Source organism: Xyrauchen texanus, chromosome 1, assembly GCF_025860055.1.
Source record: "Xyrauchen texanus isolate HMW12.3.18 chromosome 1, RBS_HiC_50CHRs, whole genome shotgun sequence".
In the NCBI taxonomy this organism is placed as follows: Eukaryota; Metazoa; Chordata; class Actinopteri; order Cypriniformes; family Catostomidae; genus Xyrauchen; species Xyrauchen texanus.
In genome coordinates this window covers 26,633,209-26,649,864 of record NC_068276.1, presented here as the reverse complement: position 1 = coordinate 26,649,864, position 16,656 = coordinate 26,633,209, and the positions used below count along the sequence as shown (strand labels likewise).

Below are 16,656 nucleotides of genomic sequence, written 5' to 3'. Positions count from 1 at the left end.
TTCAGGCATGCTCAGATAAACTTTCCTTGAGTAGATTCAGTTCATGACTTGTTCTGAAGAATGACTCACCCATTGCCTTTTGCATTTTACTTAATTTAAAACCACTAGATCCCAGAATGTCATCAGTGTGAGAATACCGTAAGTTAATGTGTTCTTTAATAAGTTGTTGCTGACTGTTAATTTACAGGGTGGCAGAATCGACCGAGGAAGTGACTAAGTTAAGGCCAGTTCGTCTCATACGAGAGGATGGCATCGTACGGCCCTACGACCACGAAGAGTCGGAGGGCTATGACCTCTTTCAGGTGAGGTCACCTGTCAACCCCACTCACCAGGCTACTAGACCCCGATGACAAGGATTTTAATAAACATAACCCTCTGTTTTAATTAAACAACAACTAACAACCAAATGAAAGTGGTTGGAGCTATAACCAAATTATTGTGATTTCAGGTTGGAGTCAGTTTTACAAATTCAACTGGATTTACACCATTTCATTTGATCAAATTTTAAATCCAATATTCAAAATTCCAGTAGTATCCTCCATTAAACCTTTACTGTACATCGTACTCAAAAGTTGAACTGACCCCAACCCTGTTGTAAAGAAATTAATTCATGTTCTTAACCTGGTCCTACTTTTCTCTCTTTTCTGTCCTTTACCAAATGCAGCCTGAGGAAGCATAAAATGTGGGTGGGAGGTGGAATGGGAATACTATTTCATTTATCTATTTTATTTAAGATGATTGAGAACACAGTGATATTATAGCAAATAAATGAACCAAACTGGATGTTTAATGCTACAGTAGATCTGGTCTAACCAGAATAGAATGTAACATGTTGTGTTTAGGAAATGATACTATAACCTAAGTCTGCATCTGAAGTTTTTTTTGTCTTGCACACCTTTCAACTTTGCTATTTTCTTGTCTAGAAAACATTTTTATTTGTGTCTATTAATTTTGCCAAAACTAATACCTCAGACATTTTTATTATATCAGTTTTATATCAGTATATCCTTTATTTTTACCAGTTCATACCAAATATATCAAATTGCAACCTCATTAGTCAAAATTTTCTTTATAAATATATTATTTCAATTTTAGGAAAACAAGGTAGTTTTAAGAAGCAAGAGTCACATGAAAGCAAACTATAACATATTTTAATTATAGTAATAGTAATATTTCAAGAACAATTCGATTTGTTAGAAGTAGGATGTGGAACTGGCAAAGTGTGTCTATTTTTCTAAACATGAGTTTAATTTCTTTGACTTTATGTCTGTAAATACATGTTCATGCATCTTAAGTCATAATGTAACACTCTATAAGAAATATAACTATTTCATTCATTATTTTATATAATGTTTATGCTTAATCATTGTGAATACAGTAAAGGATTAATATAATCAAACTTATTTATACTGATGGGCATTTTACAGAGCATGTTAAAATTAATGGCTGATGTATTTTCCTATTTGCTTTATACTCTATAAATGATATAACACAGAGTGATTTATACATGTCATGTAAATCGTTTGTTTTACTGTTGTTTATCTGTGTTGTAAATGTAATTAAAAGCTTGCTTGGGTCCTGGAATAAACTAATACACCTCTCTGATCATGATCAGTTTTATATAATTGCTGTTTGTTAATTTGAAAATAATTCTTTTTTTTTTTTTTTTTACGATTTCTGAAAGAGCATTTGGGCACAGACACCACAGCAGTGTGTCTGTGTGATGGTTGCACTGAGTGTGTATGTTTTTCAGAGGTCTGCGATTAAACAGTTGGATGGCGAGCTCTTCAGAGAACACTACGAGTACCCTGGGCACAGAAAAACAAATATCATTATCACTAACAGGTATTCCAACAAGTATTCATCAGAAAAAGTGATTTCCTGAACCTTTTTTCATATGATTGCCAAATGTGCTCCAGTGTTTCCATTTGCTCAGTGTGTGTGTGTGCATGTGTTGATTTGTTTTTCATGCAGGCGAGTGATGTGTGTTAAGGAGATCGATTTGATTGGACATTTCAATAAAGAATGGGAATGTCAGTTTGAGAATTTCCAAAGGCCTCCATGTGCAGAGCAAGGAGATTTGAAGATATATTACCGGGTACATTAATTCTACTTTTAGCATTAGTGGGTACACTATTACATTGATTTAGCACACTGAAGTTTGTATTTTCTGTAGGCTGAAGCTTTGTAATAGCACTGTAATGCATAATTGATACTGTGGCATATACAATGAACTAATGAGCATTGCTTGTCACATATGTGGGTGTTGGTGCAGGAACAGAACAAACTGAACAAAATTAGAAAGGATGGTCAGGAGCTTGTGAGAGTGATACACTTGAAACATGCACAGACGGCAGAGGTAAACTCATCATAGGAAATGTCACTTTTTTAAAGACTGGATTGTATATTAGAACTGGTGTTTACAAATGCTATGTAGCTTGTAATGTGATTTGTAAATGTAATTAAAAACAAAATGCCCATTGTTTTGGGAGTACACTGGGCATTTAATGTTTACGTTGCAATTTCAATGATGCCAAATTGTGATTACAGCTAGTTTCACAGGTTGCTCTAGATTAATCTCTTGCTTGCACATATGACTTTTCATTTCGAGGGAGACGACATAACAATCAAAATGACTGGATTTAATTGAATGTCATGAACATTCTGTCACCTCTTTGACCTCTTTTGCCTCACACTCCACAGAAACTGCGAGAGGGTATCGAGAATGCCAAGTCTGCACGTCAGCAATATCAGATGGCACGGCAGAAATCGCAACGCTTCTTCAAGGGGGGTAACACCTGAATCTGTCAATTCATCGACGTAAACATACTGCTGCCTAAAATAGGTGTCCAAATTCTTTTAGATTTACAGTCTTTGTGTTTAAAAATATTTTTTGGCAAATGTATTATTGAAACTCACTGAAGTTTTGAATGTATCACTGCATTTTTGGATTATCACTGAATGTAAACACTTTGCCTTAAGTTGTGTTATTTTGTTTGGGGTCTGGGGGGTTGAAAGATGATGGGAGAGAACAATTTAAATTATTTTGTTAATGGAATACTTGTAATAACTAGTACTACTCTTTAATGTACAACTGAAATGCACAATGTTATGCTAGTCCAGCTCACTTAATTTCTCAAGGGAAAAGCTGGCACCCTCATTCACTTTTCAGTATCATCTTGCCAGAACACTAAATCCTCGGGTGTTACATACATTTACACAATAATGACATAAAACACACACATGAGACATAAAAATTGTTATGGGTGATATTTGTGCTCTCCACTCACCTCATTTTATTTAACCTCCCTTGAACAATAAGCAATTTACTAGAGAAACATGTTGTATTATGAGGATAAAGTGAAAGTGCTGTATGTGTGAGTCCAGAGAATCTGTTCCAGAGCCTGTTCAAATGGCAGGCCACATCTTACGCTTAAGGTGGAGTCTATGATAAGAGATTAACTCAACCTCTTACTTGTATGTTTGAAAGTAACCAAGACAGAAATAAAGGGTTTGTGTTTGTGTCTTTATGGCAAGGTAAGATGTACTGCAAGTTCTTCCTACATAATGTCACTACAATCTGTTCCACACTTTTTCCTGAATGATGTAAACTGAATGTAGTGCATTATTTGGGAGCACCTGGCAATGGATTCCATCTACAGTATGTTGCTAAGTAACTGCTTCCTGAATGTGGGTGCAGATGACCTTCTTGGCCTGGTGTGGGCAGGAAAGGAGAAGTTGGTTATCCCATGCCCTTCACTGTGGGTCTTTCCATGTCCTATTTCCTATGCATCAGTAGACCAGACACACACCCACAGGCCAGTGCCACTGTGTAGACTGTAATAAATGTATAATTGATACACAGCTGAAGATGCAAAAAATGTATTAATTACGCCAGTCTTGCAGCTTTATACAGACTCAGGCAATGCTTTCCAACAAAGGGAAAAGAAATTGTGTATTCAAGTGTCCTATTAAATGATGATGTCTTTGTTCTTGCACCCCTATGGCAGAAAGTATTTGACTGATTTGCATTACCAAAAACTATACTTCTATGTAGTCACAGAGATTTCAGCCTTTGCTAAACAATTGCCCGATATCATTAGACAGTAGATCTAATCTTGTCCTGGTAACCCATAGCACTGCAGATTTTGGATACTAGATTCACACCTAGATGAGTTCATGGAGCACTCTGCTAATAAACTGATGATTGGAATTTGGTATGATACCGTGAATTAGGAAGACAGCCAGCATTTGCTGGGCTCTGGGTTCCCAGGACCAGGTTTAAAATCCACTACTCTTGATAAAAGGTCCTTTGTGATGGTGTGTCCTTTAAATGTGATTACGTCCTTTCGCACTTCAAAACTTTCCTAAGGTTTAGGTGAGCTTGCTAATATACAGGCAGCACAATAAGATTATGTAATGTTTGATAAAGCATCAGTCTCATGCAATATTCCAAGTTCAATACAAGTTAAGCTCATTATGTTGATTACTACAAAAATTTATTTTGTCCCTTCCATTTCTAAAAAAAAAAAAAAAGGCAATAAAGCAAGGATACAGTGTGCACACATACAATGGAAATGAATGGGGCCCATTTTTGGAGGGTTTAAGGTAAAAATGTGATTTTTTTTTTTTTTTTTTTTCACCAAAATCATTTGACTTAATCCTTCCTTGTTCATATTACAAAAAAAAATTTTAACAAGTGGACTTACACTGATGAGCCAAAACATTATGACCACCGGCCTAATGGGTCTTTTCCACTGCACGGTACGGCTCGGCTCGAAACAACTAGACTCGCTTTTTGGGGGGTTTCCACTGTGGATAGTACCTGGTACTTTTTTTAGTACCACCTTGGAGCAGTCAAAGTTCCAGGTGAGCCAAGATGATACTAAATGTGACTTCAAAACCCTGCAGATCACTGATTTGTCTGAGAGAATCATCACTACCAGTGTCACTGGATTTGCGACGGGACATCAACCCGCTAGTTTTAAAGTTAGCAACCGAGATAGCAGTATAATTTGTTCACGCAACTTTTGAATTGTAAAATGAAACGGCTGTGTGCAAAATCATGCTGTGGTCAATAAACGAGGTGCAGACGTTCTTCTCATTAGTGACGGGAAAATTACACGAAATGAAAGTCTTTCAGGAAGTGTCTCAGCTGTTGGCCACACATGGCTACCACCAGACCTACCAACAGTGTAGGGAAAATAAAAAAAAAACATCAGAACCATCAAGGACCACAACAGCCAGAGTGGTTCGACCAAATGGATGCGATCTATGGCAATAGATCGGCGAGCAATGGGAGGGAGAGTGCCCTGGATTTCACGATGGAGGATGATATGTTTTGTTATGTTAACTCTATATTCTGCTTGAAAGCTTCACTTTATTTAGTTGACCATCTACTGGAAAGCTTCTAAAACAACCAGGCCAATTGTTACACTTGTGTAAAATCACCATGCAACAACTGCTTTATGCAGCACAATGAGTTATTAGCTAACAGCTAGCAGTCGTGTTATTGTTTATGGTCAGTAATGTTTGTGTCACGTTTAAGATGATGTCACAGCAGTAGAGGCGGCGCAACTATGACGATCAGCCTATAATCCCACCCATGTTGAGGCGGCACTTAACTACAGTGGAAAGCAAACTCAGAAAAGTAAAATGAACAGAGTTGAGTCGAACCGTAACGTGCAGTGGAAAAGTGCCATAATATGCTATTGGTCCTCTGCGTGCCATCAAAACAGCACCAACTGGCCAACGCATGGACTCTACAAGACCCCTGAAGGTGTCCTGTGTTATCTTGCACCAAGACATTAGCAGCAGATCCTTCAAGTCCTGTAAGTTGCGAGGTGGAGCCACCATGAATCGGACTTGCTGGCCCAGCACTTCCCACAGATGCTCAATCGGATTGATATCTGGGGAATTTAAAGGCAAGGGTAACACCTTGAACCCTTCATCATGTTCATAAAACCATTCCTGAACAATGTGTGCAGTGTGGCATGGTGCAATATCCTGCTGAAAGAGGCCACTACCATCAGGGAATACCATTTCCATGAAGGGGTGTACCTGGTCTGCAACGATGTTTAGGTACAGATGAATGTGGAATGAATGGCCGGACTCAGGGTTTCCCAGCAGAACATTGCACAGAGCATCACACTTCCTTCCACCGGCTTGACGTCTTCCCACAGTGCATTCTGATGCCATCACTTCCCCAGGTAAATGGCGCACACATACACAGCCATCTCCATGATGTAAAACAAAACGGGATTCATCGGAACAGGCGGCCTTCTACCACTGCTCCAAGGTCCAATTCTGACGCTCGTGTGCCAATTGTAAGCGCTTTCAACGAAGGACAGGGGTCGTAATTCTGACTGCTACGCAGCACCCATATGCAGCAGGGTTATGCACTGTGTTTAACATCATTTACAGTAAATGTTAAATGCACTGTGTGCATAACATCATTTAAAATTTTCAGTTTGGACCAGACGGGATAGCCTTTGTTGCCCTCATGCATCGATGAGCATTGGGCACCCAACAACCTGTTGCAGGTTTGTGATTTGTCTCTCCTCGGACTACTGTCTGTAGGTACTCACCACTGCTGACCGGGAGGACCCCGCAAGACTTCAGAGATGCTCTGACCCAGTCATCTGGCCATAAGAAGTTGGCCCTTTGCTCAGGCCTTTACTCCTGCCCATTTCCCCTGCCTCCAACATGATTGTTTGCTTACAATCTTATCTACACACTGACATGTGGCCTTGTTAGGAGATGATCAATGTAATTCAATTCACCTGTGAGTGGTCATAATGTTTAGGCTCATCAGTGTATATTTAAGTTGATAAAGTTGTTTCATTATCGGGACAACATTAGTATTTTTTGTTTGGTTAAGAGAATTTGGTCAGGAGATTTCTAGTTCCCAGCATGCTTTGCATGGCACATGAGATAAATTAGGTGTTAATGTGTATTTATGCAAGATAAATGTAAAGGGGGACACTTTTTAGCCTGAGCTTAGTTTGAGGGCAGGAACATGGTGAAAATGCTCTAAATTACTTTACTCATTCAGCTATTGCTATGCTAATCACAGCAAAGGTGTTTCCCATTAGCATGCATTTAGCATGCTAGTATTCACTAAACTATCTAGTTAATCATGGAAAGAGACTCATTTGAGTTAATGTAACATGTCCAATTTAGCTGGGTTTACTTAATTCAATTAGGTTCCCTCTACTTGAAGTATTTAGGTTGAGATTACATGGGGAATTAAATTTAAGAAAACTTGTTTTAATCATGTGGTTTAATCAAAACATATAATTTTATAAAACCACTTACATTAATTCTTCTGTTAAAACTTGTGTATTATTTGAGCAATAAAGTTTTAGAAGTTTGGATCTTCATTTTAGGGTTTACTGTGTTAAGTCGTCAATTTTAAGTCATAAATCCCTTGGAAGTTTGATGAGGCCCCATGATTGAGAACCACTGCTCTGTATGTGAAAACTGACAGTATTGCATTATATTACATTGAAGATTAACTGTATTGTACTCAAGGATTGCATTGTTTTGTAAATGTTAAAAATAACAATAACCAGAGAATGAAGCAGCAAAAGTACAAAAAGAAACATCGAGTTTATCACGGCAATTTATGCAGTTCAGCCATGCAAAACCTTATGTTAAAATGTCACTAGTGTGTGGGTGAATGCATGCATGCTTGGGTAAAGTGACCAGATTTCTGAAATGCAAAATAGGGAAATTTCAAGTTCAGTGTTCGATAGGTCATTGAAATTTCATGTTACTTATTAAAAAGGGGACAAATTGGATTTGATGTATTGACCTTGGTGAATGTGATAATGTGCTTAACTATGCACTGTAAGAAATTATTTTGCTTAAACTTAAAAAGGTAAGTAACCTGGTTGCCTTACAATTTAGATTTCATTTAAATAAAAATTTGATAATAAAATAAATGAATGATAATTTGAATAAAAAGGTCTTGTAAACTAGGTGGCAAATTAGTTGCATTAACTATTTTATTTGTATTTTTTTATGATATCAGTGCATTGCCTTTGTGCCATTAGTTTACTCAAAAACACAGATTATTATGCTATCTGAAGAAATTAGTAAATCTAAGTTGATCTGGCAAATAATATAAAGTTAATAAATCATGGAAATAATGTTTTACAGTGTGGCATATCATGCTTTATTGAAATCAATAAATGATGAATAAATATGTTTGAATCAATGAAATTCAAACATGGAGGTAAAGTTGTTCATTTTTAGTGCTGTTCTGTTTCATCTTCAATGAGTTCATTCTTTTCTATGTGGTACAGATGGCATTGTGGCATAAAAGTGAACTAAACAAACATGTATAAACAATGAGGAACTATTGCAGCTGGCTCTACGGCTCAGGGGTCCTGCCCTATGACCATCTTCATCATTTCATGGAATACGGTGAAGAATGTAAACATTTAGCATCTAAAACATATTTTATCATATGACACAAAGATATTCAATATTGTATAATAATTATCATAATACTATATTACCTTATATTAACTGTTTTTCTTAATTACTACCTTTTTTATTTTGATCAAGTCTTATGGATTATGCTGCTCCTTTTTACTCAAATCTATGCTGTAATGTACTGAATTACTGTACATTTCTTGGCAGATATTTTATTATACATTTGTATTTATTTTTTCCATGTTATTAATGTCATATTCTTATTTAAAATGTATTTTGGGTATATGTTAATACAACAAATGAGTAAATATGTGAGTAGGTGATTCCTTTAGTGTGCAAATATTACCAGTGCAGGATGGAGGAAGAGGGGATGGTGGGCCGATAGCACTGATATACACAACACACTGATTAAAGATAAAATTATTGATTTTATTTGAGTACTTTTCACCAGCATGTTATAGTTTGTGCAGGAATTCCCACATTATGAAGGGCATTCTTTCAGGAACTTTTTGTAATTTGCAATACACTCCAAATTCAGAACCTGTTTAAAATATATAACTATATAACTTTCCAACATAACCAGCTAGTATGTGTCTTAATTTGAAGCTTATAGCAATGATGATAATTCTCTTAAATTGCCTGGTACAGTTCTTAATGGCAAAGCTGGCCCGACCAAGTAATCAGTAAAGGAAGAAGAATGGATTGAAGCTGCTATAGCGAGCAGCCCCCTCTATTGGTCAAAATAAACAACACACGGCAGGCTTTTCTTCTCGGGCTTTCTTACAATGTAATATTTTATGGAGTTATAAAATGTGCCAAAATTCTGTGTGCACAATCTAATATTTGGATAGCAAAAAAAGTAATTTTGCACACACAAAATTGTTTTGCGTACACAAAATGATATTTTGAGTGCAGAATAGTAAAGAAAATGGGGTTCAATTATTGCTGTCTTTTTAAAATAATTAATAAAAGGTTTCCATACTGTATGAAAATGATCGGTCTTCTTTTTTAAAAGAAAATCTAATCTTTTCGAGTTGAAGGTGGTGCATAACATCTCTAATCAGGACAGAATATTGAGGTGGATTTTGTTGTTTCCAATTGAGCAAAATCAATCTTCGTGCTAAGAGTGTAACAACTCTGAGCACAATACACTGACATTTAGACAGCTCCACATTGTTACTAACACCAAAATGGCCAAAATTGGGTTTGGGTCAAGCACATGTGTGCAAGATTCTATTTTGAGCACACAAAATGTTATTTTGTATGAGCTTGGAAAAAAAAAGAAAAATTAATGTTTTGAAAAGTAATGCAAGTAATTCTTGGAAAGATTAATAAATGTTTTGTGTATCCAAGATCTCACTCGTTTTCTCTCCTTGTATGTCCTCTGCATGCACTGGAAACTTTAGACTGCTTGTTTTCTTTTCCAACCATATTCCGACAAGTCCCACCTCCTACGTCTGGATTGGCTATTAGAAGCTGCTCTGCGATTGGACAGTTTAGGTAGCCACAGCAACCATGAAGATCTCAGTGTAAATGTAGCAGAAGAGCCAACAGGCACCATCCTCCAAGTTTAAGTACACACTTAATATACTGTATGCAGTTCTCAATACAAAAGATATTTATCCATGGATTATACAACCCAAATTTTCGGAAAAGTTAGGACGTTTTTTACATTTGAATAAAATGAAAACTAAAAGATTTTCAAATCACATGGGCCAATATTTTATTCACAATAGATCATAGATAACAGAACAAATGTTTAAACTGAGAAATTTAACAATGTGAAGCAAAAAATGAGCTCGTTTCAAATTTGATTCCTGCTACGGGTCTCAAAATAGTTGGGATGGGGGCATGTTTACCATGGTGTAACATCTCCTCTTCTTTTCAAAACACTTTGAAGACGTCTGGGCATCGAGGTTATGAGTGTCTGGAGTTTTGGTGTTGGAATTTGGTCCCATTCTTGCCTCATATAGGTTTTCAGCTGCTGAAGAGTTCGTGGTCGTCTTTGAAGTATTTTTTGTTTAATGATGCGCCAAATGTTCTCTATAGGTGAAAGATCTGGACTGCAGGCAGGCCAATTCAGCACCCGGACTCTTCTACGATGAAGCCATGCTGTTGTAATAGCTGCAGTATGTGGTTTTGCATTGTCCTGCTGAAATACACAAGGCCTTCCCAGAAATAGACATCATCTGGAGGGGAGCATATGTTGCTCTATAACCATATACCTTTCAGCATTCATAGTGCCTTCCAAAACATGCAAGCTGCCCGTACCGCATGCACTTATGCACCCCCATACCATCAGAGATGCTGGCTTTTGAACTGAACGCTGATAACACGATGGAAGGTCTCCCTCCTCTTTTGCCCGGAGGACACGGCGTTCGTGATTTCCAACAAGAATGTAACATTTGGACTTGTTGGACCATAGAACACTTTTCCACTTTTAAATAGGCCATTTTAAATGAGCCTTGGCCCACAGGACACTATGGCGCTTCTGGACCATGTTCAAATATGGCTTCCTTTTAGCATGATAGAGCTTTAATTGGCATCTGCAGATGGCATGGCGGATTGTGTTTACCGACGGTGGTTTCTGGAAGTATTCCTGGGCCCACGTGAAGCATTTTTTTTTTTAGCTTTCACTTAAGAAGAGTTGTGCACTTTTTATTTTAATATATCTCTTTACATAAATACTATTTTCCACTTAAAAAACTATAATATCGTTATTTACTCACTGATGAGCAAAAGGTCGAGGCAGAAATGACCATGTACCTGCAGGAAATGGCCATTGATGGGGAAGAGGACCCGCTGACTAGGTGGAAAACGAACGACAAAAGGTTTCCGTTCATGGCAAGATTAGCACGGAAATATCTGTGCATATGTGCTACCAGTACTCCATCAGAGCGGGTCTTCAGCACAGCGGGTAGTGTAGTTACTCCAATCCGCAGCTTATTAAAACCAGATAAAGTGAATATGTTGGTATTTCTGGCCAGAAACATCGAAATTTAAACATGGTCTATGGTGAAAGATATTACACTTCTTTACGCGTTTTTCGCCATCCGTTGCGGAGCTATTCGATTTTGCATATCATTTTTTAAACGTTCATTTGTGTAGTTCATATGACCACTTTACAATATTTCAATAACATAATTTATTTTGTAGCCTGTGCTGAAGTTAATTGTGCTGCTAATTATAAGTGAAATGTTAATGCCGAGTTTCGGTCTGAGTGTTGTTCCGTTTTCTTGTTCTTTATTTGTTGTTCTTTTATGTTTTAATAAATGTGTGTTATTCATATTCACCTTGTTTCTTTCATTTGATTTGACATTATGGATTTATGGCCAAGGAAATTTTTCTTTAAAAGTATTAACCAGACAAAAGTTATTTGATGTACGCTGGTCTGGGTTTATCTTAAACTGCCGCTTCAGTGTATACAAGAGCTATGTGACAATGAGCAAGATCTAAGACACTACAACTACTAATAATTAATTAATAAAGGCTATTTTCATGTAGCCTACAACATAAAATATTTTAATCTAAATGTACAGTGTAAGACATGTAAAAAAAGACAAGAAGCTAACAATGTCAAGATCAATATTTGTGTAGCCTGCCTGACACGGTATTTTCACAGACTAACACGTCACGTCTCTGGCATATACTACAGTATTTAAAATAGCATATATGCATTAGTTATATTCTCAATTTAATTTACAGAGCAATCCCTGCAAAGTTTTTAGGTTAACTATAGAAGAGACTAGGATTAGTGAGTCACACTAGCAAGACTCGCAAAAGGGGGCGTGGCATCACGATGGTGGCTCTACATCGTGATGTTGGTCAGCCATCACGATGGATGATGATATCGTCCATCGGCACAACCCTAGTGTGCATACCGCTCATTCAGATTTTCTCCTCAGAGCCGAGCGGTCACTATTTAATTGAGAAATAGGCAAGCTGAATTCCCACGTCTTCCATTCACCTCTACTGGATCCTTATGGTGCATTACAGGGGCTTTCTCCCCTCTCTGCACGGGTGCACAGCAGATCCTAAAAGAGTATATTCTAAAAGGGCATTTTCCCTCACAAAAAAGTATATTCTAAAAGAGTGGCACCCACCGGAATGTCTTTTTCTCCCCTGAACCCTCGCGGCTCGACGATTGGTATCTGGGCTCACGGCGCCGCTCACAGCCACACCCTGCCCCAGTGCCTTACTTCCCGGAAGTGCACAAGGAGCTGACGAGTTCGTGGGAGGCTCCTTTCACTGCCCAGTCCCGATCTCTCGCTAGAGCCTACGGCGCAGCCAGACAAGCCGTCTCCACCCTGCAGGCCATGGCTCTCCTGCAAGTCCACCAAGTCAAGGTGCTGAAAGAACTGCACGAGGGTAGTTCCGCTCCGGGATTGATGCAGAAGCTGCTCTCGGTGACCGACCATGCCCTCCGGACAACAAAGGTAACGGCGCGGTCTCTCGGGCAGACGATGTCCACTCTGTTGACCCATGAGCGCCACCTATGGCTTAAACTGGTCGAGATGTGCGAGGCCGACAAGACATGCCTCTTGAACGCCCCCATCTCCCAGGCTGGCCTATTCGGCGACACTGTCAAGGACTATGCCCAGCAGTTCTCGACAGTGAAGCAGCAGACGGAGACCTTCCTGCTCAGAAAGCGGCATGGTTCAAGACCCTGCACTCTGTCTACTCATCGCCAAGGTCGTCTCCCTGCTCCGCCTCGGCCCACCCCAGCGGCCCCACCCCGGTGTCGAGACCCCCACAGGAAGCAGACACAACCTGTCTGGGGCGACCCAGAGACCACGAGACCCACTATTCTGGAGCTGCTGAACAGACCACTCCATCCCCTGGTGAAGGGCCGCTAGGAGAATCTTTTGTTCCGTTCTCATTTAATTTCACCGCACGCTCAAGTAGCTGCGGTACCCAAGGAACCGTTTCCTCAGTCCCTGGGTAACATAACCAGTGTGTACAGCCATCACCCCGACCACCATCTTCTATCTCTCTTTGGCAGGTCCAGCACCCCGGTGGCAGTTTCCCTGCCCCTGCGCACCAAGCTGTGGCACAAACATACTCAAACCCGGACATTTTTGACAGACCGCAAGGACGAAACACCTCCTCCACCCTCCTCGACTGTTCCACCGGTGAGTATCAGGAGTCAGGTGAGTGCTTTGATGTCTCTCGACTCAGCACCGCCACAGGGCTCAATCCCCGTCAATGTCTTGGACGCGTGGCTCACGCTTTCCAACTTGTCGCGATGGCTTACCCGGACTGTCCGACTCAGCTTCGCGATTCAGTTTTCCAGGCACCCGCCCAGGTTTGCCGGCATCCACTTCACCACAGTGAAGGATGAGAACGCCGCCACCTTGAGTGTGGAAATTGCCACCCTTCTACAGAAGTGTGCGATAGAGCCTGTCCCTCCAGCTGAAATGAAGAGCAGGTTCTACAGCCCTACTTCATTTTACCGAAAAAAGGCGGTGGGTTGCGGCCAATCTTAGACTTACGAGTTCTGAACCGGGCCTTACACAGAATCCTGTTTAAGAAGTTGACATTATGAAGCATTCTAACGGGCGTCCGGGATCAAGATTGGTTTGCGGCAGCAGACCTGAAGGATGCGTACTTCCTTTGGTTTGCATTCAAGGGTCAGGCGTACCAGTACAAAGTCCTCCCTTGCAGCCTGTCTTTGTCCCCTCGCGTCTTCACAAACTTTCGCAAAGGCTGCCATTGCCCATTAAGGAAAGTGGGTGTCCGCATTCTCATCTACCTTGACGACTGGCTAATCCTAGCTCTCTCTCGGAATGCGTTGTGCACACAAGTACCTGGTGCTCATGCACCTCAACCGGCAAGGGCTTCAGGTCAACTGGGAAAAGAGCAAGCTCCTCCCGGTTCAGAGTATCAGACTATCGGTTTGGAGTTGGATGAAGGTGCACCTCACGAACGAGCGTGCCCAGTCAGTGCTGGCCTGTCTGAAGGCATTCAGACAGAAGAACGCAGTTCCACTGAAACTATTTCTGGGGGCATATGGCATCCTCTGCGTTGGCCACACTGCTCGGGTTGATGCATATGAGACCGCTTCAGCACTGGCTCCGGACTCAAGTCCCGAGATGGGCATGGCGCCATGGCACACATCGTGTGGCCACCACGCCGATCTGTCGCCATCTCTTCAGCCCTTGGAACGACCTTGCATTTCTACGAGCAGGGGTTCCCCTAGAGCAGGTCTCCAGGCGTGTCGTGGTTGCAACCGAAGCCTCCGAGACAGACTGGGGCACCACATGCAACGGGCACGCGGCCACCGGCCACTGGACGGTCCTGCGGCTACGTTGGCACATCAACTGCCTTGAGTTGCTGGCAATACTGCTCACCCTGTGGAAGTTCTGGCCGTTGATCCAGGGCAAGCACGTGTTGGTTTGAACAGACAACATAGCGACCTGGACTACGCAAGTATGTGTTCCCCCCAGTTAGCCTACTTGCACAGACCCTGCTTGCATCTGTTTTATGTTCACTCTACTTATTTATAATTAAGTTACAATTTAATAGTAAATATATACATTTTCACTATTGATTCCTTGCTAGAAAAACTTTTGCTTTAAAAAATAAATTAAATACTGAATAGAAACAGGGACACATAAATATAACATTGAAACCTTTTATAGTATGTTGGTCAAGTGGTGTTTTGAGCTTGAGTTCGATCATATTTTTATCTTTGTTGATGCTTGGGATGCGACTGATTACGGATTCATACCCCCTTTAGGTAGTTTTTAATAAATTAAGCAAACATGCTACTGCATATCTGTGGATCTAAGAAATGGGTGAGCATTTTGTTATTTCCATATTATGCCATTTCTATGAAACAGAGATCGAACCACGCCGCGATGCATAAGCTGAATGCGCATCTGAATACGAGGGTGTGTTGTCTCGTGCTGCACTCGTATATGCGGCCTCTATTAACTTGACGTATTTTTGAACAAGTGCACTTAATAGAATGTGTCAAATAGAGCAAACAAAAACTGCAAATGAAATTGATTGACAAACAAGCATTTTTTCTTTCTTTCTTTTTTAAATCACTGTTCCAGACAGTACCTGCCCAATTTAACCCCTGATTATAATGCTGTGACATTGTTGAGCATACAAGCAGTCAAAGCAATGAGTGCCGGCAGAGTGGGTAGGAGGGGAGAGAGAGGGAGATCTTGCACATGCAAAAAACTGTGGAGAACATTTCAGAACAAATTCACATTCAAATAAACTTTATTCAAGTGCAAAATTGATTTGTGTTTGCTCAAAGTGAATTAATCTTTGCAAGAATATACATTGCTTTACAAAACTGAGTTCACACGCATGCAAAATAGCCTACCTTTTTGTGCTCTCAAAATATCATTTTGCACGCGCTAAAATTACAATTTTGTGAGCAGAATTGTGGCACACATGTAACTCCATAATATTTCACTATGAACGCTGTCTTGAATGCTCGGGGGGAACGGGGACATCTGATTACTCTAGTTAAGGGCAATGTCTCTTGCTATTGAAAGCAAGCACATGGCAAGCAAAAGGCGAGTAGGTTGAATGAAACGTTGTTTGTTTTTTAATATAGGAAACTTGAAGAAAAGGCCAGTGGCAGTAGGATACCAAATACAAGTTTCACACTCTTATTTTATCTATCTATGTTTGTGTATCCTCACGGCTGGCAACATAAAACAATTCCGTCAGTGTCCACGCACGGCACCTCGTGCAGATCCTATGGGAGGGAGTTTAGCGGAAGTACGTCAGCAGCATTTTCAATCATCAATGCTGTTGTCAGTGTGCATGAAAGGCAAGTCTTGACAAGACAGCCTATGAATAACTGTGTAAATGGATCCATTGACTAATAATGACTAGCCTATTGCATGCTGCATCAAACATTTGACAAACGACTACAAATGTTCATCAAAACAGCAAATAGCCTACATACAAATCTAATTGAAAGTGCAATTATTCAATACATTGAATATTAATAATCTGCACATATTATTTAACTTGATTTATAGACTCAAGCACACCTGGTCGTGCTTAAACACTGACGAATGCCACGAATGGTAATAGTGTGGATCAGAGCATAATCCGCCAACGATTATTACAGAACATTTATGATTTTATCGATTAACTCGTTAAATCGACGAGCGGTCGCAGGGTATTTTGTGGTGTGACTGTGAGCGTGACTCGCGCTCAACAGCGCTGTCTGTGGACAGAAGG

At 40.0% G+C, this 16,656-nt stretch overlaps 1 protein-coding gene across 1 annotated transcript in view; it reads left to right on the top strand.

The window, feature by feature from the left end:
- The window catches only part of LOC127636787 (intermembrane lipid transfer protein VPS13C-like), a 71,083-nt gene extending 63,041 nt beyond the window's left edge, over positions 1-8,042 (top strand). The window contains exons 80-84 of the mRNA XM_052117560.1: positions 188-302; positions 1,754-1,845; positions 1,975-2,098; positions 2,276-2,359; positions 2,704-8,042. Of these exons, the coding sequence (XP_051973520.1) occupies positions 188-302; positions 1,754-1,845; positions 1,975-2,098; positions 2,276-2,359; positions 2,704-2,802 (514 nt within the window). The 3' untranslated portion in view covers positions 2,803-8,042. The remainder of the gene's footprint in view (positions 1-187; positions 303-1,753; positions 1,846-1,974; positions 2,099-2,275; positions 2,360-2,703) is intronic.
- Positions 8,043-16,656: the final 8,614 nt, after the last annotated feature.